We start from the raw sequence: 21,843 nt of genomic DNA on the forward strand, positions 1-21,843 counted from the left end.
GTCATCTTGTGATGGAGGGAACAGGAACGGCCAGAAACAGATGTGAGCGAGTACACATGCAGAGTAAAATCTAGGAACTGAAATGGGAAACTGAAAGTACAGAGCATATGTTTAGAACAACAGAAACAAGTGCTGTCGGAAACAGTAACTGAGAAAGTTTAAACAAATGACAATGACAAGCTCGCTATTAACTTTCTCATATCAACAGATTAGACTAAAGTTTAAGACTATGCATCAAACAGGGGCAGGGCATTTATTTTCTATCGTCTTTAGGCTAAATGATGCCTACTGCCAAGTATGACATAACCGTAATGCAATTTTAATGGAAACAGGACGTCTAGGGAGTTTCATGGCTGAAGAGTGCAGCTCAGCTTAAGTTTAGAAGTCAGGGGAACATACTTGTACATTACTGTGCTTTTCACGTTTTAAGCACCAAAAGAGGAAAATGTTATGTCCGTATTTGCAGGTTTTTTTTAGGAAGTAGACAAAGAAAGTGCTTTAGACACTTAAAATGATTAGGATCACCCCGTTAAACTGAGTAGTCAGGTTCATTGTTGTAAAACCTGGGTTAGGATTCTTATCTGCATAATTTTGAGGTTAAAGCTGCAGCCCGTAACTTTTTTTTGTTCAACATTTACAAAATGGATAAAAGCAGCGAGTACATCATGAATCCGTTTTCCAAACCGTGTTTTGTCTTATCCTGAATCACTACGGTGCATCTGTAAGTGTTTATATTCTGACTATTTTAGACTGGTACCACTGCGGAGTGGCCCAGTAACTGCGTGACTCGTCATAGACATAAACAGAGAGAAGTAGCTCCGCCTACAATGTTCTTCCGCAAGACGCATGCAGTTCTGTTTATTAACCGCTAGAGCGTTATGGACTGCAGCTTTAATAACACTGATCAGACATTGGACAAGGGACCCGTATTTTAACTGCTTGTTCATTTGTGGAAAGTGTTCAAATTAAAAATTTCAACAAAGCATGTATGGTTATGTATATTTAATGAAGCAATAATTGCATAGTATATGATTAGTTTTCTTTAGCTGAACAACTTGCCATAACATTCAAGCATTACATTGTTTCACATACACTACCTTTCAAAAGTTTAGGGTCAGCAAGATTTTTTTATATTTTTGAAAGTGGTCTCTTATGCTCACCAATGCTACATTTGATCAGAAATAAAGTAAAAACAGTAATATTGTGAAATAAAAGTAATTATGATTTAGAAATAACCGTTGTCTAGTTTTAATATATTTTAAAATGTAATTTATTCCTATGACGGTAAAGTTGAATTTTCAGTGTTCAGTGTTGAAAACAGTTGTGCTATTTGATATTTTTGTGGAAACTGTTACCTTTTTTCAGGATTCTTTGAGAAATAGAAAGTTCATACAAATTCACGCATTTATTTGAATGCTGGGTTAAAAACTGCTTTCAAAATAACAAGTTGCTCAACCCATGTTTAAAAGTAGTCTTAACCAAGGGTTAAAGATATGTTCAAATCCTTGAATGTGCTGATTAGCTCCCAACGTTATATAATACTTTTGTTTTATTTCTCAAATGCATATTATGCAAAAAAAATTGTCTACAAACAAATCAAAGAAGCAGTAAGACATATGGTCTCCAACACTTTTGACAATGTACATTAGACAACAATAACCAAAAACACACCTTGTCTAGCACCACATCACTGATTTGAGGCAGTCCCTCTGGCTTCTGCACGCAGGCCAGCATGAACTGAAAGCCCAACAGGAAGTCCCGGTCATACTGTCTCTTTCCATTAGATTGCGCAAGACCTGGTGAGGAAAAAGCACGGCAAAAATATAGGTCAACTATATTAACAAGACTAATTTATTGCAGAATTTATACAGAATAGTAAATTGGAAGCATCAACAAAAAATCTATAAAATTGTAAGGTGCTTCCTGGTGACAAACAACAACAAAAAAAACTTTAAAAAGCACTCTCTGAAATCAAAACTTGACTAGCAATAGTAAGGCTGTGCTGTAAACCAAAGACTACTGCTATTTAATAAACAGTCCTTCGATATGTCAATCATGTGACCTCCAATGACTGAAAGGTAGATAACTGTTAAAGTCCCCCTGAAGTCAATCATTTTATCCCTTAAAACTTATCTTTGATCACCAAAATTTTCAAGGAAAAATAACCCTAACCCTTGAAAAAATTTCTTCATGCCTTAAAATTGATTGATTGTAACTCTACACCCTTGCCTCATTTAGTATACGCGGTTCTATGAATATGCAAATTAGCCCCGCCTCCACTCACTCGCACCAGCTCAGAGATCCACTCGTTGACGATCACACGTCGACGTGATTGGTTACAAGGTAGTTTGTGACGTCAGAAACCCCAGCGATTTCAAACCGCATTTTTGAGACTGTCTTTGGGTCACTACAGTTTTAAGGAGAAAATACTCAGCAATGTTGTTGACTAATGCATTTGTACATGGTTTGTCTTAAATAATATTAAAAACACCACATAGACACATAAACAACATTAAAAGCTTGATTTTCACCACAGGGGGACTTTAGGTATTTACTCTAAAAATAAGACCAAATATAATAAGACGGGTCCTGTGCAAAGTCTTACCTTCCTGCATGAGTGGAGTGGGGGAACACATGGACCCCCTGCTGTCCCCGAGCGTAACGCCACTGTCAGTGCTCTCTGTCTCAACCCCGTTCCTGAAAGGCTCTGTTTCAGTCTCACCGTTCTCTTCTGAGAGCTTCTCCTGGTGCTCAGGCACTGTGAAGGGGCTGCTGTAGGTCCCTAAGGTTAGCGGTGAGACCATCTCATCTTCAGCAGAGCTCTCCTTTGAGGTCTCCTCCTGATGTGGAGCGAAGAAAAGCAGCATTACATAAGGGCCTGGAGGTGTTATGTGAGATGAATGACTGCATAACGGTTTGGGTTATGATAATAATGTTATTAGTCTGTCTTACGCTGTGTGCTGGGATTTTGTCAATTTTCCAATATCCCTTTTCTAAGGACAGGTTATTACAACTAACAACAAAGCATATACTGAAATAAAAACTAAATAAACAAATAGAAAACCTTGAAAGAATTCTAAAAACAATACTAGCAATGATGAAAAACCACTAAAAACTAAAGTAATTCAATTTTGTTTTCGGTGGGTTTCACTCTATCATTGTTAGTTTTATTTTAGTTTTTAGTGTCAGAGGTTTCTAGTTTCTGTTTATTTTGTTTTTATTTCAGATTTAGTTTTAGTATTTTAGGGCTGCTAAAGTTAAAGCACTTACTGGTATCGTTTAAAAATATAACATTTCTCAATACAATCTGGTGGCATTTTCATGTTTTATACGAGGTTAATTAGAGATTAATTAGTTTAGGATTTTTGGGTTATTTTCATTACTAATTAAAATAAAATGAAATTTTATTAAAAAGTAACATTTTTTGATTCATGAAATTCCAAAACAAAACAGAACAATCCACAAATTAATTTTAGTTTAGTTTTCTTCCGATACTGTATATTATTTTTATTTCAGTAATGAAATTCCATTTTTTTGTTAGGCCATTCACACCAAGAATGATAACTATAAATGTAACTATACAAGCAAGAGTGCACTGCATTTATGTCATCTGACACTTTAAATGATCAAGCTCTTAAAGCAGGATGGATTCTGATTAGCTGTCAATGTTTTTAGCGCTCATCAACTGGAAAAATCATTCTTAAACGGATTCCAACAATACAGTTTCTCTGTGCAGTTATCGTTGTGGTGTGGACACTGCTATATTTTTTTATACTTAGAACGATTTTTAGAATTGTATCTTTATTGCTATAGTTATCGTCATTGGTGTAAACAGGCCTTAACACTGATGTCAAACCTCCATGCACACTCTCTCTCACCTCATTCTCCTTCGGCAGTGTTTCCACCATCAGAATTTCTTCATTTGGTTTCTTCCAAGACTTTGGTACAGCAGAAACAGCTTGGGCTATCACAAAAAGAAAGACACAAAATTGGCAATTTATCATTGAACTTTTTATTTTGCCTGAGCCAAGTCAGCACACATACCTGATGGTGTGAACTTTTTAGAATTATTCTGAGTTTGTGATTCTGAAGCGTCCTGAGCCTTCGGTTGGACATCGTCAGAGGTCTTGTTTTGCTCTGGTGCCTCAAGGACAACTGACTGCACTAGTGGTGCCAAACCAGGTGGTGGTGCAAGGACAGAAGTTGTGCTAGAGGTGCTTGAAGAGGCCTGTACGGTTGGGGTCAAGGGCACATGTGCAGCTAGAGAAGGGAGGTGCTTTGCTTGGAGCTCCTCCAAGGCCACTGGAACTTCCTGACCAGACTTCTCCGTGGATGACGTACCCTGGGTAGGCAACTGAACCTCACCGGACAATGATATCTTTAGGCCTTCCTGGACCTCAGGCTCTTCATAGCTTGATAAGGGAGTTTGAGACTCCGCAAGGCCATTTACCACTTTGAGGGACGGTGAGGGCGAAGCAGACAATCTGGGAGAAGTTACAGGAAGAGATTCCTCACCGCAGATGACCTGAAGCGTCTGAGCCTTAGTGGTTGTAGTAGAAATAAATTCTGGTTCGCCTGCAGCAGTGGGTTTAATGCAGCCACTTGAAGGATGAGAGGAAACATCGGAAGCCACCTCTGGAGAAGAAGAGGCTAATAATGGAAGACTTGGGGCTTCTCTTTTCTCTAAAGTGGACTCTGAAGGCTTAGGCCCAGGAGATACAGACTTTATGGGACCAGACTCCATTTTTGGCCTGTCATCTGTAAGGTCAAGAGCAAAAAGAGGGTCAAAACATGAATAAAATAACATAAAATTCCTTTAAGGGACAAATCATATCACAAAGGGAGGTTGTATGTAGAGTTATACCTAAGCTGGGTTTGCCATCCATGTATGCAGGACTCTCTGAGAGTCTCTGAGGTGGGTTTACATATGTCGCTTGTTCTGGGGTCTGACAGTTGCTTGGCTGCTTTGGGGTGAAAAAGAGAGAAAGAACAAAACAGACACATCAGTCAACCTGCAGAGCTAGACCTTGTACTTTCGGCATAACTTCTAGTCCAATGTCTAACTTATTCTGGCCCAGAATCACACGCTTAGACATATAAAGTGCCCAAAAGCACTTTATTTACATGTAAGGGCTGAGTAGATTTGCATAGTATAACCATGACAATACCATGTTTTTTTGATAGCATCTTAGTAATATCAGGCTTTTCTTGGGCATGTACCATGGTAAAGCCATGATCTTTAGATATCATGGTACCATGGTGTTTTGGACATATGGTAGTATGGTAATACCATATTTTTTTGGACAAGTTAATCATGTTTTTTGAACAGGTACCATGATAATACCAATCTTTTTGTGCATGGCAATCTCATGTTTATGTAGACCAGTACCATGGCAATACCATGTTTTTTGGACATAATAATCTCTTGTTTTTTTCTGGACAGGTACCATAGTAATACCATAGGGATTTTTTGTAAGGTAATCTAATGTTTTTTGGTGGGGGGTTTGTACAGGTACCATGGTAATACCATGTTTTTGAAAATGGCAATCACATGTCTTTTTAGACAGGTACCATGGATGACCATGTTTTTTTTTAGGTGTAAACCATGGTAGTACCATTGCCATGGTATATGTCAAATCTATTAGCATCTGATGTGAACCGCCACAGTACTTTTTTGTGAGGTTCATAGTGCTGCTGGTTATGATCAAGAGGAAGTGGAATTTAGCTGCTTGTCGATTAATTTTTTTTAAATTAATTTACATGCTATATCGATTATTATTATTATTATTTTTTTTTAACAAACACAATGGTACAGCCAACAGCCTAACGCTCTCAGTGTGTTCATAGGGATTATATTGGGGGCAGACTGTGTGAGCTGGAACTAATCCATGGGTGTGGGTGGTTGTACATGTCTGGAAAATAGCATTAGACAGGTGAGCTTAAAACAGCTGAGCCAAGGACCCAATAGACAGGAGTAGTGAGAGCTTAAGGTGGTGCTAATTACATGTTAAAGACTAAAGACTAAAGACATGTTAAAAACTCACATGACACAGGAACTTGTGTTAAAATGAATCAAGAACCGCACTCCACTGAAAATTACTTCAAGTGTAAATAAATGAGAAAGAACAAATTCTGGCATCTGATAACTCTCCTATGACATTACATGTAATTTTAGCCTAGACTACACCTGCCCTGTTTGAAGTGATGCCTGTTTCTGGAGGCAACGAACAATTTGTATTTCTTGCCTGTGGAGCGGTGGGCGTGAAGGACAGGTGTCCCGTGGGAGGGGTTGGTGTCGAAGAGGGCCGTCCTGCAGGTGGGGTTAAGGTGGAGACTGGGTGCCCAGCAGGAGGAGTAGGATTCCGGCTTCCAAACATGATTTCCTCCGTGATGTCCTTTCCACCCTGATTGGGGTCTCGAATCCGGATCTGGGAGGACAATGGTGCAAAACAACAGATAATAAATAATAAATAAAAGACATTTATAATGAAAATCAAAAATGTTTTCAACTGTGATACTAATAAGAAATGTTTCATCAAAATATTAGAATGATGGAAGGATCATGTGACACTGAAGACTGGAGTAATGACTGCTAGAAATTCAGCTTTGCCATCACAGGAATAAATTACTTTTAAAAAAAATATTAAAATAGAAAACAGATATTTTAAAATGTAAAATGTCACAATATTATTTTTATTATTTTACTGCATTTAGAGACTTTCAGCAACCCCAAACTTTTAAAAGGTTGAGTAATAAATAATATATATCACTTAAAGGGATACTCCACTTTAAAATGAAAATTCTGTCATCATATACTCACCCTCATGTTGTTTCAAACCTGTATGAATTTCTTTCTTCTGCTGAACAGAAAGGAAGATATTTAGAAGAATGTCAGTAACCAGACAGTTTCTGGTACCATTGACTTCCATACAGGTTTGAAACAACATGAGGGTGAGTATATGATGACAGAATTTTCATTTTAAAGTGGAGTATCCCTTTAAAGTACATTAGTATGTTTAATGGCACTTTCGTTTTTTTGTGGTTTGGTCTTTAGAATTGAAATATATCACTGGCATCTTTATCCTGAGAGTTCAATTTATGTTCACAAAATTAAATTTGTGAATTCAAAATCAATCTTTGAAAAATGCTTAGATATGACGTGACATATTTAATTAGTTTAGTTTATTGATTTATAAAGCACATTTAAAAACATCGGATGTTGAAACAAAAGTGCTGTACAAGCAGGCCTGGACTGGCCATCGGGAGCACCGGGAGAATTCCCGGTGGCCTGGCGACTAATTTGAGACACCCCTCGCTGCAGCCTGTAGCACGATGACGTAGCTGGATGATCCAATACGTACTGGACGGAAGTGTGTTTGGGTTATAATTCGCATGCGCTGGTCTTAAGTGACATGTGCTCAATATTGTATTGAGATGATGTTCTAGTTAGTAGTAGCCTACTGATAAATAGTAGGCTAATAAGTAATTATTGATGAATAAGTAATTATTTACATAAATGTGATGCTTTCCTAGTTTCTCTCTACATACATGCAAAATAGTTCATTTTACAACATTTTAAATCACATGATTGTAAATGTGATGGATTTAATGCGTGTATACCGAACATTTTAAAATAAAGCCATTTATTTTATTCAGGTCATATTTGCTGTTGAGTGGAAGCAAAAATGAGTCAAGTAATTGTCTCTGTAATTTTAATCTTAGAGGTAGGCCTACAATACAATACGGTCTGTAAACAACTTAAAATACCAGTACACATTCAAGGGAAAATGCAAAAATAATAACAGCATCAAGAAACTAAATCTTGTCAGGAAAAAAAAGTGCTTAATGATATTTTGCCTGGTAAGAGTTCCTTCTTTAATGGCTATACTAATTTTTCCACAGTGATCTGTACATAAGGTTCCTCTTGCCACCCGTCCCTTAAAATACGGAATCGTCCCGTATTTACAAGTAAGATGATGCGTCCCGTATCAAATCAATAAGGGACGGGATTTGTCCCGTATTTTTCATTAGGCCCACCCACACATAGTTGAATAAAAACATAAGGATTTTGCAGTATGGATAATTCTAATAGCAAATATAAAGAAATCAATTTCACAACAAGTAGTAGAGAAGCTCATTGCATGATTGCATTTTAGCGTCTTTGTTTCTATAGCGACGGAGTCAAAGGAGTTTTAAGGACGTACATCATGCCATGATGTACATATATAAAAAAAAATTAAAAACCTGAATTTAAGTTTAATATACAAACTGATCACAGCAGTCAGATCACGCAGTTGTCACTCAAGTGATCATTTATATTGAACTTAAATTCAGTTTTTTTTTTTATTTTTTATTTGTACAGACCAAAACACACCACCGCGCATGCGCGTCCAGTACGTGTGGGATCTGATCCAGCTACGTCATCGTGCTACAGGCTGCAGCGAGGACCTCTTGACTAATTTGGCCTGCTGCCAGCCAGCGTTTTTTATACTACTACATTTACCACTGATCATTTTCGAATTTGTCATTCAATAAAATTATTATTATAAAATAAAATCATGAATCTGTTAGTCTTGACTGGCAAGGCTACGCTTCGATTTTAAGCCTCAGCTAAACGATTAAACAGAAAATGCGAGCAGAAAACGGCCAGGTGGAGCAGAGAGGGAAAGGACGACGAAAAAGAAAGCACCCAAACAAGCATCAAAATGTTGCAAAATGAATGACCTGTTCAGGGCTTCAAGTGCAGGTCAGTTTCATCTGTAAATACTGTACTTTTTTCTTCGTTAACTTAGTATTGAAATGATAGCAAATGTAAGCGGTATAGCGCCCCTATTACTATCGTCACTCAAAATACTGTATGCTAAAGGAGATTAATATTATTTAGTGTAAAGTTACATTAGTAATTTAGCAATATTTACATTTATGTGGTACTGGGAGCAGGGAGACAGGAGTGATAGTGCAGACATCAACAAAAAAATAATCCAATAACATTTTATTAGACAATTTAGAAAATTATGTCTGCCCATTTGTGAGGTTTAAAACTTTTTTACTTTTTTTTTTTTATCAGATGAAGGTGGAGACAGTCAACCTAGCACTAGCTGTGGTGCAATGATCACACATTCAGCCAGGGACTGAGATGACATGTAGAAGCAAAATAAGATATATATATATATATATATATATATATATTTTTAACATATTGTATGAAATATAGTGTTGCTAAATGTTGGATATTTAAGTAATTTTAAGATAAAAACAACAACATAAATATAATACTTTGATTTTTTACTAAAATAAATGTAGATTCTGGGCAAACAAATTACAATAAGGTGGTTGTTTTACACCAAGGTGGAGACAGTTCTGTTTGTAACATGAGGCCAGAACAAGTGACAGGTGAAGAAGTGACAGGTGAAGAAAAATATGCACACTTTATACATACATACATACATACATACATACATATATATAACACTAGTACTCCACTTTACTTAGTGCATGAGGCTGATGATACTGGTGGAAGGGAGAGACAGAGAGATATTAGGGAAAATGAAGAGAAGGAAAAGGGAAGTGAGGATACCATTCAAGAGAAAGCCTTTAATTATTTTACACGGCTCCAGCTTAAAGATTTAGACCAATAAATGTAATTTAGGAAAAAATGTCTGTGTTTCTAAATTTTATTTGGGTGCATAGGATGGCCTGGATGGGTGTAGGATTTCCCGGCCTGAAATTCTGTCCCAGTCCGGCCCTGTGCACAAGAACTATAAAACAGAATTAAAACCAATTAAAAAGACTAGAAAAAAAACAAAAAAAGACAAAAGAAAAATGCCCACCCTCAATTAAAACAAAGAATACAGGTCTTCAAAGAGGATTTAAACATTAAAATGGAAGGGGAAGATCCCTAGCCTTAAAACGTGAACGAGGAACTCGAGTAGTAATCGACTGGATGATCGAAGGGATCTTGAAGCAGTGTATGGGGTGAGAAGAACACAAATATACTGAGGAGCAAGTCCAATTGGCCTATTGGTAAGCCCCGCCCCCCTTAGTTACTGTTGCTCTCTCGGACAAACAAACGGAGTTACTGACTGTCTTACAATGACGGCTGTCAGTGTAAAAAACCTTGTCCCAAGATGTTTTTTTAAAATAAATTTGGGACACAGAATGACCACCTCTCGTCGAGGAGCATTCAAGTAGCACTTAAATATGCCATGGAGGGATATATAAAAGATTTTAAAATAAATATGGCAGGTAACAAGATTAATTTGGAAGCAAGAGTTAAAAGATCACAATGCAAGTGGGATTTAAGCCTCATGTTATGTTCGCCACGATCGCAGATGGCTGTTTTTGAGTGTACATGACATGAGAACAGTTAGCTATTTAGGTTTGAACGTTAGCATGGACTCACTAACTTTAATTGTAACTTCATGAGAGTATGACAACCAGAAACATTTTCGTCTTCATTGGGATTGGGGATGAATCCTTAGGGAACCAGGTTACTGCGCTCACATCATTTATATTATAAATAATCCGGGCTTCAGTTGTATTGCACAGATAATTGGTCTGTTCACTCAAATTTTAATCACACATTTGAAATAGTACGGTGATTCAATACATGAATACACATGCACATCCTCTCAGTATACATGGAATGAGAGTTACAAGTAGCCCAGGCACATCGTTTTTCCATTTTTGTAGCATAAACACCATAAAACCGATGAAAGCTTCAGATCTTCCAAGTTTCTCTATGGCGCTGAAACCTAAAGATGTCCAAGTTCCGATCCCCGTGCAACTGATACTCAACTGCAATTGGCTCATCTGTGTTCGAGGGGAGGGGCTTACTGATCTAATCTTTCAAAAAGGCATCAAACTCACTGATGTGGCAGAATTTTCCAGATCCCATCATTAAAATCCCAACACTAATGTTTACAGGAGGATGGGTGAAATTTCTAACTCGCTTAATTCTCACTTTGGCTTGGGATAAAACACCTTGGCTATGCCAACCTCCCAGCATGCAACAAAACCATATGTCAGTAGTTGCATGGCACACAAATCGACTTCCTTCCCGGACCAATTCAATACTTATTATTCATCTTGAATTCTGGAAATTTAATAGACTTGCATGACATAATTACACAAAAAGCCAATATCAGGGTAAAACTAAGACTTGACGAATATCTCTTTTAACAGCATTTTCGCATTTAATCTGGGTCTGCCAGCTAGGGCCATTGGGATTAAATCCAAGCCTTATCAGTCTAAAACGAATTGAAAACTAAGTGGATCACTTGGCATTTCTAAAACGAGGTGGAATGTTTCAGGTACTCACTGGTTTCTTTTCACGCTTGGCTGGTGGAGGTGGCAGTTGTGCAGGCACTATGATGGGTGGAGAGGGAGGATACACTGGCTGGCCGGTGTAATATGGCGGCCCGGCAGCTGTTGTTGGAAAAGAGAAAGAAGGAAGGAAAAAAGTGAGTCATGTCGCTGTGTGTGTGCTGCTTTCACATGAGATCTAAACAGCCTCGGAGTCAATCGCTTTCTGGAAACGGGGTCATTTCTAATCATTGCTAATCAGACACATACTGAAACTACCTGGAGCTAATATGAACCAGCTGAGTGTGACGCAAGCACACTCACACTGCAGTGTGCTCTACAGAGAGGTCTGTACTTGCCATAAGGAGTGGGGTATTCCCCAGGGCCGGGTCCTGGGTAGAAGGTTCCAGACCCTGGTGGCTGGATGGTAATTTGCTGTGGGTGTCCCATGTAAGGTGCACTATGACGATACTGAGAGAAAAGGTGGAGAATTTCATTTCATTTATATATATATATATATATATACACACGAGACATATATCAGGGCTCTACAGTGCGAGTAATTCACTCGCATTTGCGCCTAAAAATAGTTATGTGCGAACTTGAAAAATTATTTACGAGCACAGTGCACGAGTGACGGGCTGTTCTCAATACACTGAACGCGATGAAGCGAAACATAGGCTACCACTGATTTCATATGGAAAGCAAGCAAGAAGACGAGGACGGGGCACGACTGCGCGATGTGAACATGACACGCTTAACTTTATTCAAATGAGAGCGACGATTCGCAACCAATGAGCCAATCACTGAAATAGTGTGGGAATGTGCGGGAACTGCTGGATTTTAAGTGAGAGAGTCAAGTGACTCCTCCCAACAGTGCTAAAAATAAACGTGTGAGAGCGTGTTATTGGCCCAATAATTGGCTATATGTCATGTTATAGCCTATTTTTTACAGTCTATGGTTATAGCCAGATATGTTGACGCTACTGCAACACGCATCACGACAGATGAGCGATCTACTGATCAAGCCAACGCGCAAACTGCCGCAAATGAAAGTGAAAGTAAGTCGTAGACGCTCAACACACAATCATATTCATTAATAGTAAAGAAACGAAATGATATTAGGCTACCAGTGCTGCTGTCGCGCTCTCCTATCGCTGATTTTGAAATGAGCTTATGATCAATAAAATGCAGCTCATATCTGTTGCTTTTGGTGACGTGAACTATGCATAGGCCTACATTAAATCTGCATATTGCGCGGGAATATAAGATCCGATTTATTTATTTATCAGTTTTGCGAAAATACACAATGGAATCGTTTTGCTTTTGATCAGTTAAAACCTCTTTTTTTACAGTCTATGGTTAAAACGCATGAAGTGACCAGGTGTAAACAGGCCCCTACACCATAAAAGCAGTAAACACTAACCCCTGGTTTCACAGACAGGGCTTAAGACTAGTCCTAGACTAAAATGTAAGTCTGAGCTGTTTCCACTGAAATAAACTTGCACTGACTGATCTTAAAAATATATCAGTGCCTTTTTAGTTTTAAGATGCACATCGGTAATGATGTATTTTATATATTTTGAAGTAGGCTAAAACTAATAATTGCATAGCTAATTATTAAACAGGTAGTTCACCCAAAAGAGAAAATTCTGTCATTTATTACTCTCCATCATGTCGTTCCAAACCCGTAAGACTTTCACTCATCTTCGGAACACAAATGAAGAACTTTTTGATGAAATTGAGAGATTTCTTTCCATCCATTGACAGCCTACACAACAACCACTTTAATGCTTCGAAAAAAAGTTCATAAAAAGATCATAAAACTAATCCATATGAACTGAGCAGTTTAATCAACTTTTTTCACTGTGCTCCTATATTTCTTTTTGTGATCCTAAATTTTTTCATTTAGGAGCACATGTGCTCCTTGGGAAAAAAGTTAGCGTAGAGCCCTGTATATACCAGATTACTTTACTTTTGTTAAACATCCCATCTGAATTTTTTTTTAAAGGTAAATAGCCTTAAAATCATATAGTGTATGTTTGCATTCAGACCGATTGCAATGATTGGACGAACATATTTAGGTACTGAGACTTCCACAGATGTTAAATGTAATTTTTTTAATAATTAGACCACTTCTATTATTGACTACTATCAGGATGTGAAGACCGTTTCAACTAGAATAACAAAAAGATTTGCCTACCCTACCTTTAATAAATATATTCATATTTAATAAATATATATATATATATATATATATATATATATATATATATATATATATATATATATATATATATATATATATATATATATATACACACAGTACTGTGCAAAAGTCTTAGGCATGTTAATATCCCCCCTGTGGAAGAATGTTTGGAAATGTAAACTGATATTTCCTACTGACAAACTACAGCAAAAGATATAAATAACTGACTTAAAATCATTTTTTTTGGGGGGGGGGCATTAACATGCCTAAGACTTTTGCTCAGTACTGTATATATATATATATATATATATATATATATATACACACACACACACATATATACACACTTGAGCTTTAATTTTATTTATATTTTTGCCATACAGAGACGGAAAATTATTCATTTTGTAAAACATCCCATTTTATAAAATAAATTAAAGGATGAAATGGCTATAATGTCACATTGGGTAAAATTGTATTAAAAACATTTCATGCATTAAAAAAAAACAATTTTTTTAGTGCATGAAAAGTGTCTTTAGTGTCTTTTTTGTCACAGTGGGAACCCTGAAAATATCTTTTTGTGTGTATGCTATCCATATTTGGCGATATCTATTTCTCAGTAACATGTCCACTGACTCTTTACCTGGGGAATGTAGTATTGGTGTGTCTGGGTAGGAAAGGGCATGGGCGTCATGGTCATCATGAAGGGCTGGTTGGGGGAATAAACCGTAGCCGTGGGTGTCTGTGAGCCTGGCCGAAGGGAGGGGCTGTTGGTAGGGAGGGTGGGTCGTGCTGTCTGCATCTGAGCCCTGTGGAGGAACTGTGGAGGAAGTCAAAGAAATAAGAGTTAAGCAGAAACATAGAAAGAAGAGATACAAGTCAGTGTTGACATAAGACAGTTCACCTCAGGACATCCTGCTGTGCCTGTCAGGCAATTTATTCAAATCATGAGGCATCTCATTGACAATCTGACATTCAGACACTGGAACAGCTGCAATCTCACAAATACTTGATGAATTATATCAATTCTGCTCCTCGAACAGACACAAAGAAACACACATATAAATACACTAAATACAATAAATACACATAGACACACAGAGCAGCCTGGAGATATGAGCAGTATTCTCATTCTCTGCTGTAGTGGGGTGATGGCACAACTCTGGCACAACGGTTTATTCATCAGGAGAATACTGCATGCCTGCTGGAGGAGTCGTCCCCTCCCCCATCACTTCCTCCCCCGCTTTCCCTGGATTTCTCTCTCTCTCGCTCACTCACTCCGCACTGCAAATATTACCTCAGCAAACCCAGTCAGTGGGCGCCAGCAACCAGGCAGGACTGGAGCGAGAGGTCACCCCTCTCTCTCTCTTTCTCTCTCTCTCTCTCTCCCTGATTCTACACACACTATTTATGCACACACCATATGCAATTTCCCTCATGGGATTGATAGTCTAAATGTCTCTGTCTATATGTGTGGTTGATTTTTCGAAAAAAAGGGGACATTTTTGGTCCTTAAAATTATTTTAAAGAAAAAAGGGCAGATTATAACATTTTAATGAATAGATACATTTGCAAAAATGTCTGTATTTTGGGCTTACCAAGAATTTATTAATAATAATAATTTTATATTTGTTGTCTATAATAATTAAATATTTTACAATATTAATAAATAATAAATATATTAATTATAAATTAATAAATATAAACAAATAAATACTATATTGATATAATTATCAAATATTTTAATTATTATTATTAGAGACAAATTCTCAGAGAGTATTTTTGCATGCTGAGAGCATGTTTTGCTTTAGCATTAATAGTCAGCACAACAGCAAAATGTAATCACTCTTATTTAAAGCCAAAGCCATCAATGCAGCGCTTATGTACAAATTCACCACCTTCAACAATAAACAGAGGAAACCACTGTCAAACTGTTGTCACAATATTTCTTTCTTATCGATTCGTCACACACAATATCAAAAATCCATCACACATAAAAGACAATATACTAGAAGGTCGATTAAGGCCATGATCAGATGTTTATTCCAGGATGTGATATGTGATAAACCGTTTGATTTAGCCTCATTTTTCAAAATTTTAAGTAGTCCAAAAAAGAGCTCTTAATTCAAATATCACTCATGCGCTGAGCCAAAACATTATGGCAGTTGATCGTCTCCTTACGAGGCCACAAGGTGTGGGTAAATTAGATGGTACTGTAAGCAAACAATCAGTTCTCGTAATCAATGTGTTGGATGAAGGAGAAATGGGCAGGAATAAAGATCTGAGCAACTTTGACAAAAGCCAAATTGTTATGACAAGGAGACTGGGTCAGAGTATCTGAAACGGAAAGGCTTGTGTGTTGTGTGAGAATTTACCAACAGTGGTCCAAGGAGGGACAAACCACAAACCGGCGACTTGGGATGTCACGGTGTGGAAATTTTCACACTGGTAAATAAACTTGCGACACCAGTATTACTGATAACACCGGGGGAGGCGTGCTCACTTTTCACTTTCGCTTTTGGCGGTACTGACTGCATATTTTACAAGATACTTGGCATTGACATCAGGATCTGTTGGGGACGAAATCCTCCGCCATCGCCCTGTCAGTCATCTCTCCTTACTCACTTCATGTGATAAGTGAAATCTGACTCCTGCTGCACTGTGGTGCGACTCTGCAGTTTGTGCTGTATGGAGCAGAGCAATGCTTTTAGTTTATAATTGTAGCATCCGTTGTCCAACTGAACTAAATGGTTTTTATTACTATAAAAAAGCAAAATGGTAAGCAAGTAATCGATGTACGGCCGAACACTGTGTAACATAGCAAGCCTACCAGCGAAGGCTATCCCCATCTGGTCTGAGCCAACAGCAAGTCTACTGTTGCAAAATGTACACAAAATGTAAATGATGGTTATGAGAGGAATGTGTCACAACACAGTGCATCACACTCCGCTGCGTAGAACCATGTCAATGGTGTTCCCTGATGGAAGTGGCATCTTTCAGCAGGATAATGCACCCTGCCGCACTGCAATGGTTTGAGGAACATGATGAAGAGTTCAAGGTGTTGCCCTGGCCTCCAAATACCCAAGATCTCAATCCAATCGAGCATCTGTGGGATGTGCTGGACCAACAAGTTCAATCCACTGTGGCTCCACCTTGAAATCTACAGAACTTGAAGGATCTGCTGCTAACGTCTTGATGCCAGATACCACAGGACACCTTCAGAGGTCTTCTAGAGTTCATGCCTCGGCGGGTCGGCGCTGTTTTGGCAGCATGAAAAGGACCAACTGCATATTAGGCAGGTGTCATAATGTTACAATGTGTCTACACGTAACGCACAAAAAGAAAATAGATCCCATTATAACCCACTATTTCTGAGATTTCAAGTTATTTGTAACTTTGCAGCTGTCGCGTCCGTGTAGACACGATGTTAGACATCATCTATCCTAACTGTACGGCTCAGGTACAGCCAAAAACATCTAACAACATGGCTCAGAATAATCCAGGCCTATCATTAAACAAGCCTCGGGGAGATTTCCCAAAGCCAGAAGTATGTGTAGAAACAAGAACAATAAAACCAGCGGACGCCCCATGACGGTTGGCTGAAAAGTGATTTAACACCACTGAACTGATCCGCTAGTGACTGTAAGCTGAGTGGAGATTATGTGTAACTGTCTGTGCTCACCATAGTGGTCCTGCAATAAACCTGCTGTTGAGTTTCGCTGTGCTCTTTGAGAGAGGACATAATTTATGTGGCTATCAACAAGCTCAGGAAGAACCGGACAAGATAAGTTAAATACACACAGAATAAAAGACACTGAGCACTGACCCAAACTGGGTTTCACTATGTAACCTATAAAATAATGTGGTTAAAGGTCTTGACTGGCATGCTTTGGTGTAAATGGATAGACTATGTGTGAGATCATGTAATGGGGTGGCATGTTGGGGCAACTCACAACAAGTAACCCAAGTAAAGACACTGATGATTGGTGAACAAATGCTCAGAAAAGAATGTGAGATAGCTATATCACATCATCCAAAAAGTTAATGAGAGGGACAGAACTTTACAAAGCTTAAACATCTGATCTTATAGTTCTAAAAATCATTCGAAATGAAAAAAGAATAACACATCACAACTATAACGATAATGGCGCAAAGAAACTATATTGAGTTGGAATCACTTTAAATATTAAAATTAACATAAATATCGGTTTATAGAATTTCAGCCACTTTTGGGTCAAAGGTGGGAACAGAGACCTGACAAAGGAAACAAGAAAGTAAAGAAACATGAAGACCACCACTGGAGAACAAACTTTGCTTGTGTGTGTAATGGGTGATTTCCTCTCACTGTGACTCACACAGGCCAACAGGGGATCAAGCCAGCCTGAGGGGAAGACCACTGTGCTAAACTACTGTCACAATGCTGTACAAGGGTGTGTGAGAGAGAGTGTGTGTGTGTGCGTGTGTGGAAATGCCATGGAGGGATGGAAGCGGAGACTTGGTGTGTGTGTGTTTGTGAGGGACAGAGATAAGAATGAGTGCATGTATCTGAATGGCAGAAACAGAGAGAAAAAGGGCATGAATGACTGAAAGAAAAAGGGCATGAGAGATTGTGGATCTATGAAAGGGACAGAAACGAGTGTTAGAGAACATGAGAGACTAAGAGAGAGAGGGGGATAAATGGAAGATGGAACATGAATGGAACAAATAGTTGTTATTCTAAAACATTGTTATTTGCACTTCTGATTAGATGCTAATTGCATTTAATTGTCTCTGTACTTGTACAATAACAATAAAGCTGAATCTAATCTAATCTAATCTAAAAAAAAAGCATACATCCACTTTAAATTAACAAATGTCTTTTTAAAATGTTCTTATGTATTCATATAATATTAAACATGCTCACCAAGGCCACATTTATTTGAACAAAAATAAACAATTTAAAATAACTATTTTCTATTTTAAAATAATTGAAAATGTAATTATCTGATTGCAAAGCTGAATATATATATTCAGCTTTGCAATCGAATCAGGTCAGCATGGAATAATAAACTAAAATAAACTGATTCTCAACAATAATTCATACTAAGCACATGAAGAACATACAGATACATTTTTATTTAGAACTTAAAAAACAAGATTTAAAAGCTCTCAACTATTGAAGGAATATATATATATATATATATATATATATATATATATATATATTCTTAATCTTTGCCCTTATTGAAACACAACTATTTCAAATTCATGTATTGTGAATTTTGTGTATTAAGGTAAGGTATTGTAGGACAGCTGTGACTAGTGGTTTTCGAAAAAGTAATAAGTGTCATTAAAATCAATGTGTCATGGTAATGATAAACCTAAAGCATTTTCTGTAAAGCTGCTTTGAAACAATATGCACTGCGAAAAGTGCTATATAAAAATAAACCTATATGGAATGGAATTGAAACTTGAACTGAATAAACTAATGCATTGTTTTTAAATATCTAAATATTTTAAAATGAATTTTCATTCAAATGTTTCTCTTAAATCACAAGTGCCCTCTATTCCTCTGACCAATATTCAACACCAGCCAACTATTCCACCCTCTGTGTGTGTGTGTGTCACTCCCTCTCCACTCTCTCCTATTTCTGTTTGTTTTCTAATGGCCTGTAGGCATCAGTTTTAGCCAGTCTGCAGTGGAAGCGAGCTGGGACTTGCCGCAGCCACAGGGGAGAAATGAAACCTTAACTCAGCTCTTTTAACATCAGCACAGATGTCAAAGCTTCTTTCACTGTCGCACATTACACAGTCAAGCGCTGTTCTATAGGGCGAACAGACCTGTGTACATTGTTTTTGCTCTTTTTGCTCTTTTTTCCCTCCAAAAAAAAAAAAAAGCATAGAGGTGTGGTCATATTAGTGAAATTTCACGGGCAAAAAAGGTATATCATCAATAACATAACGATGCATGAAGCACATGAAGTCACTTTCAAAACCAAGCAGCTTTCCATTGGTTAATATGGCAAATCTGTCAAACATTTGAACCCGTTGCGAAATCTGCATGCGGAAATCATTCTTCCTCACGCAAAATTTCCGAACGTGTGGATTACTATTGGATTTCGCCCACAAAAATTCGCTAAACAACAGTGAATGTAAATACACCTCAGTTTAAAGCTACACTGTGTAGGATTTTCTCCCATCTAGCGGTGAAATTGTTTATGACTACCAACTGAATATTACTCTCTAGCCCCTCCCATTCCGAGGGCGTTTTAACTCCTACGGTGGCCGTATTATTCCAAATCTGACGGCAGTCGCGAGTAATCTCCCCCTCGCGTTCGTCACGGTGCCACTGAGTGTCAAAACGCAAAAGGCGAAGCTTGAATTTCCAGGTATGTCCCTCTTTGGCTAATGTATTTTCAAGATGGAGATGGCGCAACATGGCTGCCGCCATTCGAGCGACTCGCTCGTATTGATTCTAAATGGCAGATTCTACGCTTACGAGAATACTTGATTCGTTGGTAGAAGTAATGAGCACATATCATTTTGAAAGAACAAAGTGTTTTTTGCTAAGAATCAACTTAAAAAATTACACAGTGTAGCTTTAAGTAAAAAAAAATGACGCATTCGGCCCAGTCATCTTTTTATTTTGTATTGGGGTTATGTGCAACTAACTTCTGTATTCTGTAAAACAGGCTGCATAGCTTTCGGTTCAGGTCTTTTGTATGCGTTTCATTAAATATAGAGCTGTTTTACTCAAGATGCCTTACTGCATTTTAACGTAATGGTGCCCAATTATAATCTCAACCATCAAATAACAGTTTCTTTTGCTGTACCAAAGATAATATAACATAACAGTTACATTTATAACATTACATTTCAAGCTAAGCCCACTCCACATGGGTTAGCACATCTGCTACACACTTAAAATTCAAGGGGGAAAAGTCATTTAGAGACAGCAGGAAAAACATCTTTTCTAAATGCTATTGCCCAGTACTGTACTGCAAATCTTTAAGCTGCCGCTCCCTCATGTCAATCAGTCTTATTTTTTATCTGCTGTGCACACAAATCAATAATAAATGTTTAAGCGTAATGCATTGTTTCTTGTTATTATAATTCTGGTGCAAATAAATTATGCCTGACATATGAAATCAGTCAGAAAATTGTTTTTTTTAAATCTATAATAAAGTTTGCATACATGTTTTTTTGTTGAGTATCATATTTAATACATTAGGTTTTTATTACTCATTTAGTATAATATAGGAGAGGCAAAAAACATATAATGTAATGCAATACAATGATGATTGAGAGATGTACAATAAACATTCCTCAAAAGCTTGTTTAATCTATATTTGATCGATCACATTTTAACATGTTTCTTCAATAATAAAAAAAAAAGGTTCAAGTCAAGTTAAAAACAGTTTATTTAGGCTAGTCCAGTAAGCGTTCATCTTGAAATATCACTAACAATATAAAATGTATTCTTATGTTTACTGAACAACAACCTTAAAATTGATGTTTTTAGAATTTTACTAAAAGGCCTTTTACTTGCTATACTAGAGAAGGGATGTAGAAGATTGTGTACAACAGGTTTTTCAGCAAAGTTTTGATCATGTTGGTCATTTAGAGGCCTTAGAAAATTGCATATCAAATCCAGATACAGTACATTTTATAGGGTTAAGTCCTGTGAAGAGCACAGCCATTTGAAGAGGAGATGTGTGGCGGGGCAGAAAGTCACTCGACTTTCCTTTAAGGTCAGATGCGTATATGGACACACTTGCATGGATGGACTTGTGGCTACACGCAAAGTGCATAAACAAATCATTAGCAACAAATGACAAACAAGTTTTTCCGTGTAATGAAACACCAAAGCACAGTGGATAGACTATCATGTACAGACACGTGTAACGCTGCTCATGAATTCAGCAATGCAACTTACATTCTAATGATCACAATGACCTCTGAATGCATTTGGTTAGGACTGACAAAAGCCCAAGTCGTCTAGACACTTACAACAACGATTCTGCTCAGGAACGTGACACATTGATTGAAGTATTTCATCTAATAAAAGGTGCACTAACAGCCTTGACAAGATTTGGCAATGAATGTCAGTCGTCTTCATCGCACATCTGCTCATCAGATAACATGAATGCAAATCATCATTATTTAGACAATCTTTTAGAAAAGACAAGAAATGGATGAGTCAGAGGAGACACTTCTAATGTCTGGTTCTCAAGGACGAGAAGCTTGTTACACAGCTGAGCTAATACATGAATATGCGAATATGAATACGTCTCTAGTCATAATGGTCCTTAATGGTTATTACATTTTCAACTTTCTTCAGTGTGTAATGTTGC

At 37.5% G+C, this 21,843-nt stretch overlaps 2 protein-coding genes across 2 annotated transcripts in view; one reads left to right on the forward strand and one right to left on the reverse strand.

Annotated features, from left to right (window-relative positions):
- The window catches only part of alpl (alkaline phosphatase, biomineralization associated), a 343,644-nt gene that overhangs the window by 257,175 nt on the left and 64,626 nt on the right, over window positions 1–21,843 (forward strand). The window lies entirely within an intron of this gene.
- Window positions 1–21,843, reverse strand: part of eif4g3a (eukaryotic translation initiation factor 4 gamma, 3a) — a 54,600-nt gene that overhangs the window by 15,273 nt on the left and 17,484 nt on the right. Inside the window, exons 6-14 of the mRNA XM_079856806.1 lie at window positions 14,154–14,330; window positions 11,664–11,775; window positions 11,321–11,427; window positions 6,246–6,428; window positions 4,865–4,964; window positions 4,045–4,758; window positions 3,879–3,964; window positions 2,606–2,840; window positions 1,672–1,796 (exon numbers count right to left, since the gene is read on the reverse strand). Coding sequence (XP_079712932.1) covers window positions 1,672–1,796; window positions 2,606–2,840; window positions 3,879–3,964; window positions 4,045–4,758; window positions 4,865–4,964; window positions 6,246–6,428; window positions 11,321–11,427; window positions 11,664–11,775; window positions 14,154–14,330 — 1,839 coding nt within the window. The remainder of the gene's footprint in view (window positions 1–1,671; window positions 1,797–2,605; window positions 2,841–3,878; window positions 3,965–4,044; window positions 4,759–4,864; window positions 4,965–6,245; window positions 6,429–11,320; window positions 11,428–11,663; window positions 11,776–14,153; window positions 14,331–21,843) is intronic.

This window comes from Squalius cephalus (genome assembly GCF_949319135.1).
Source record: "Squalius cephalus genome assembly, chromosome: 22".
NCBI classification, from domain to species: domain Eukaryota; kingdom Metazoa; phylum Chordata; class Actinopteri; order Cypriniformes; family Leuciscidae; genus Squalius; species Squalius cephalus.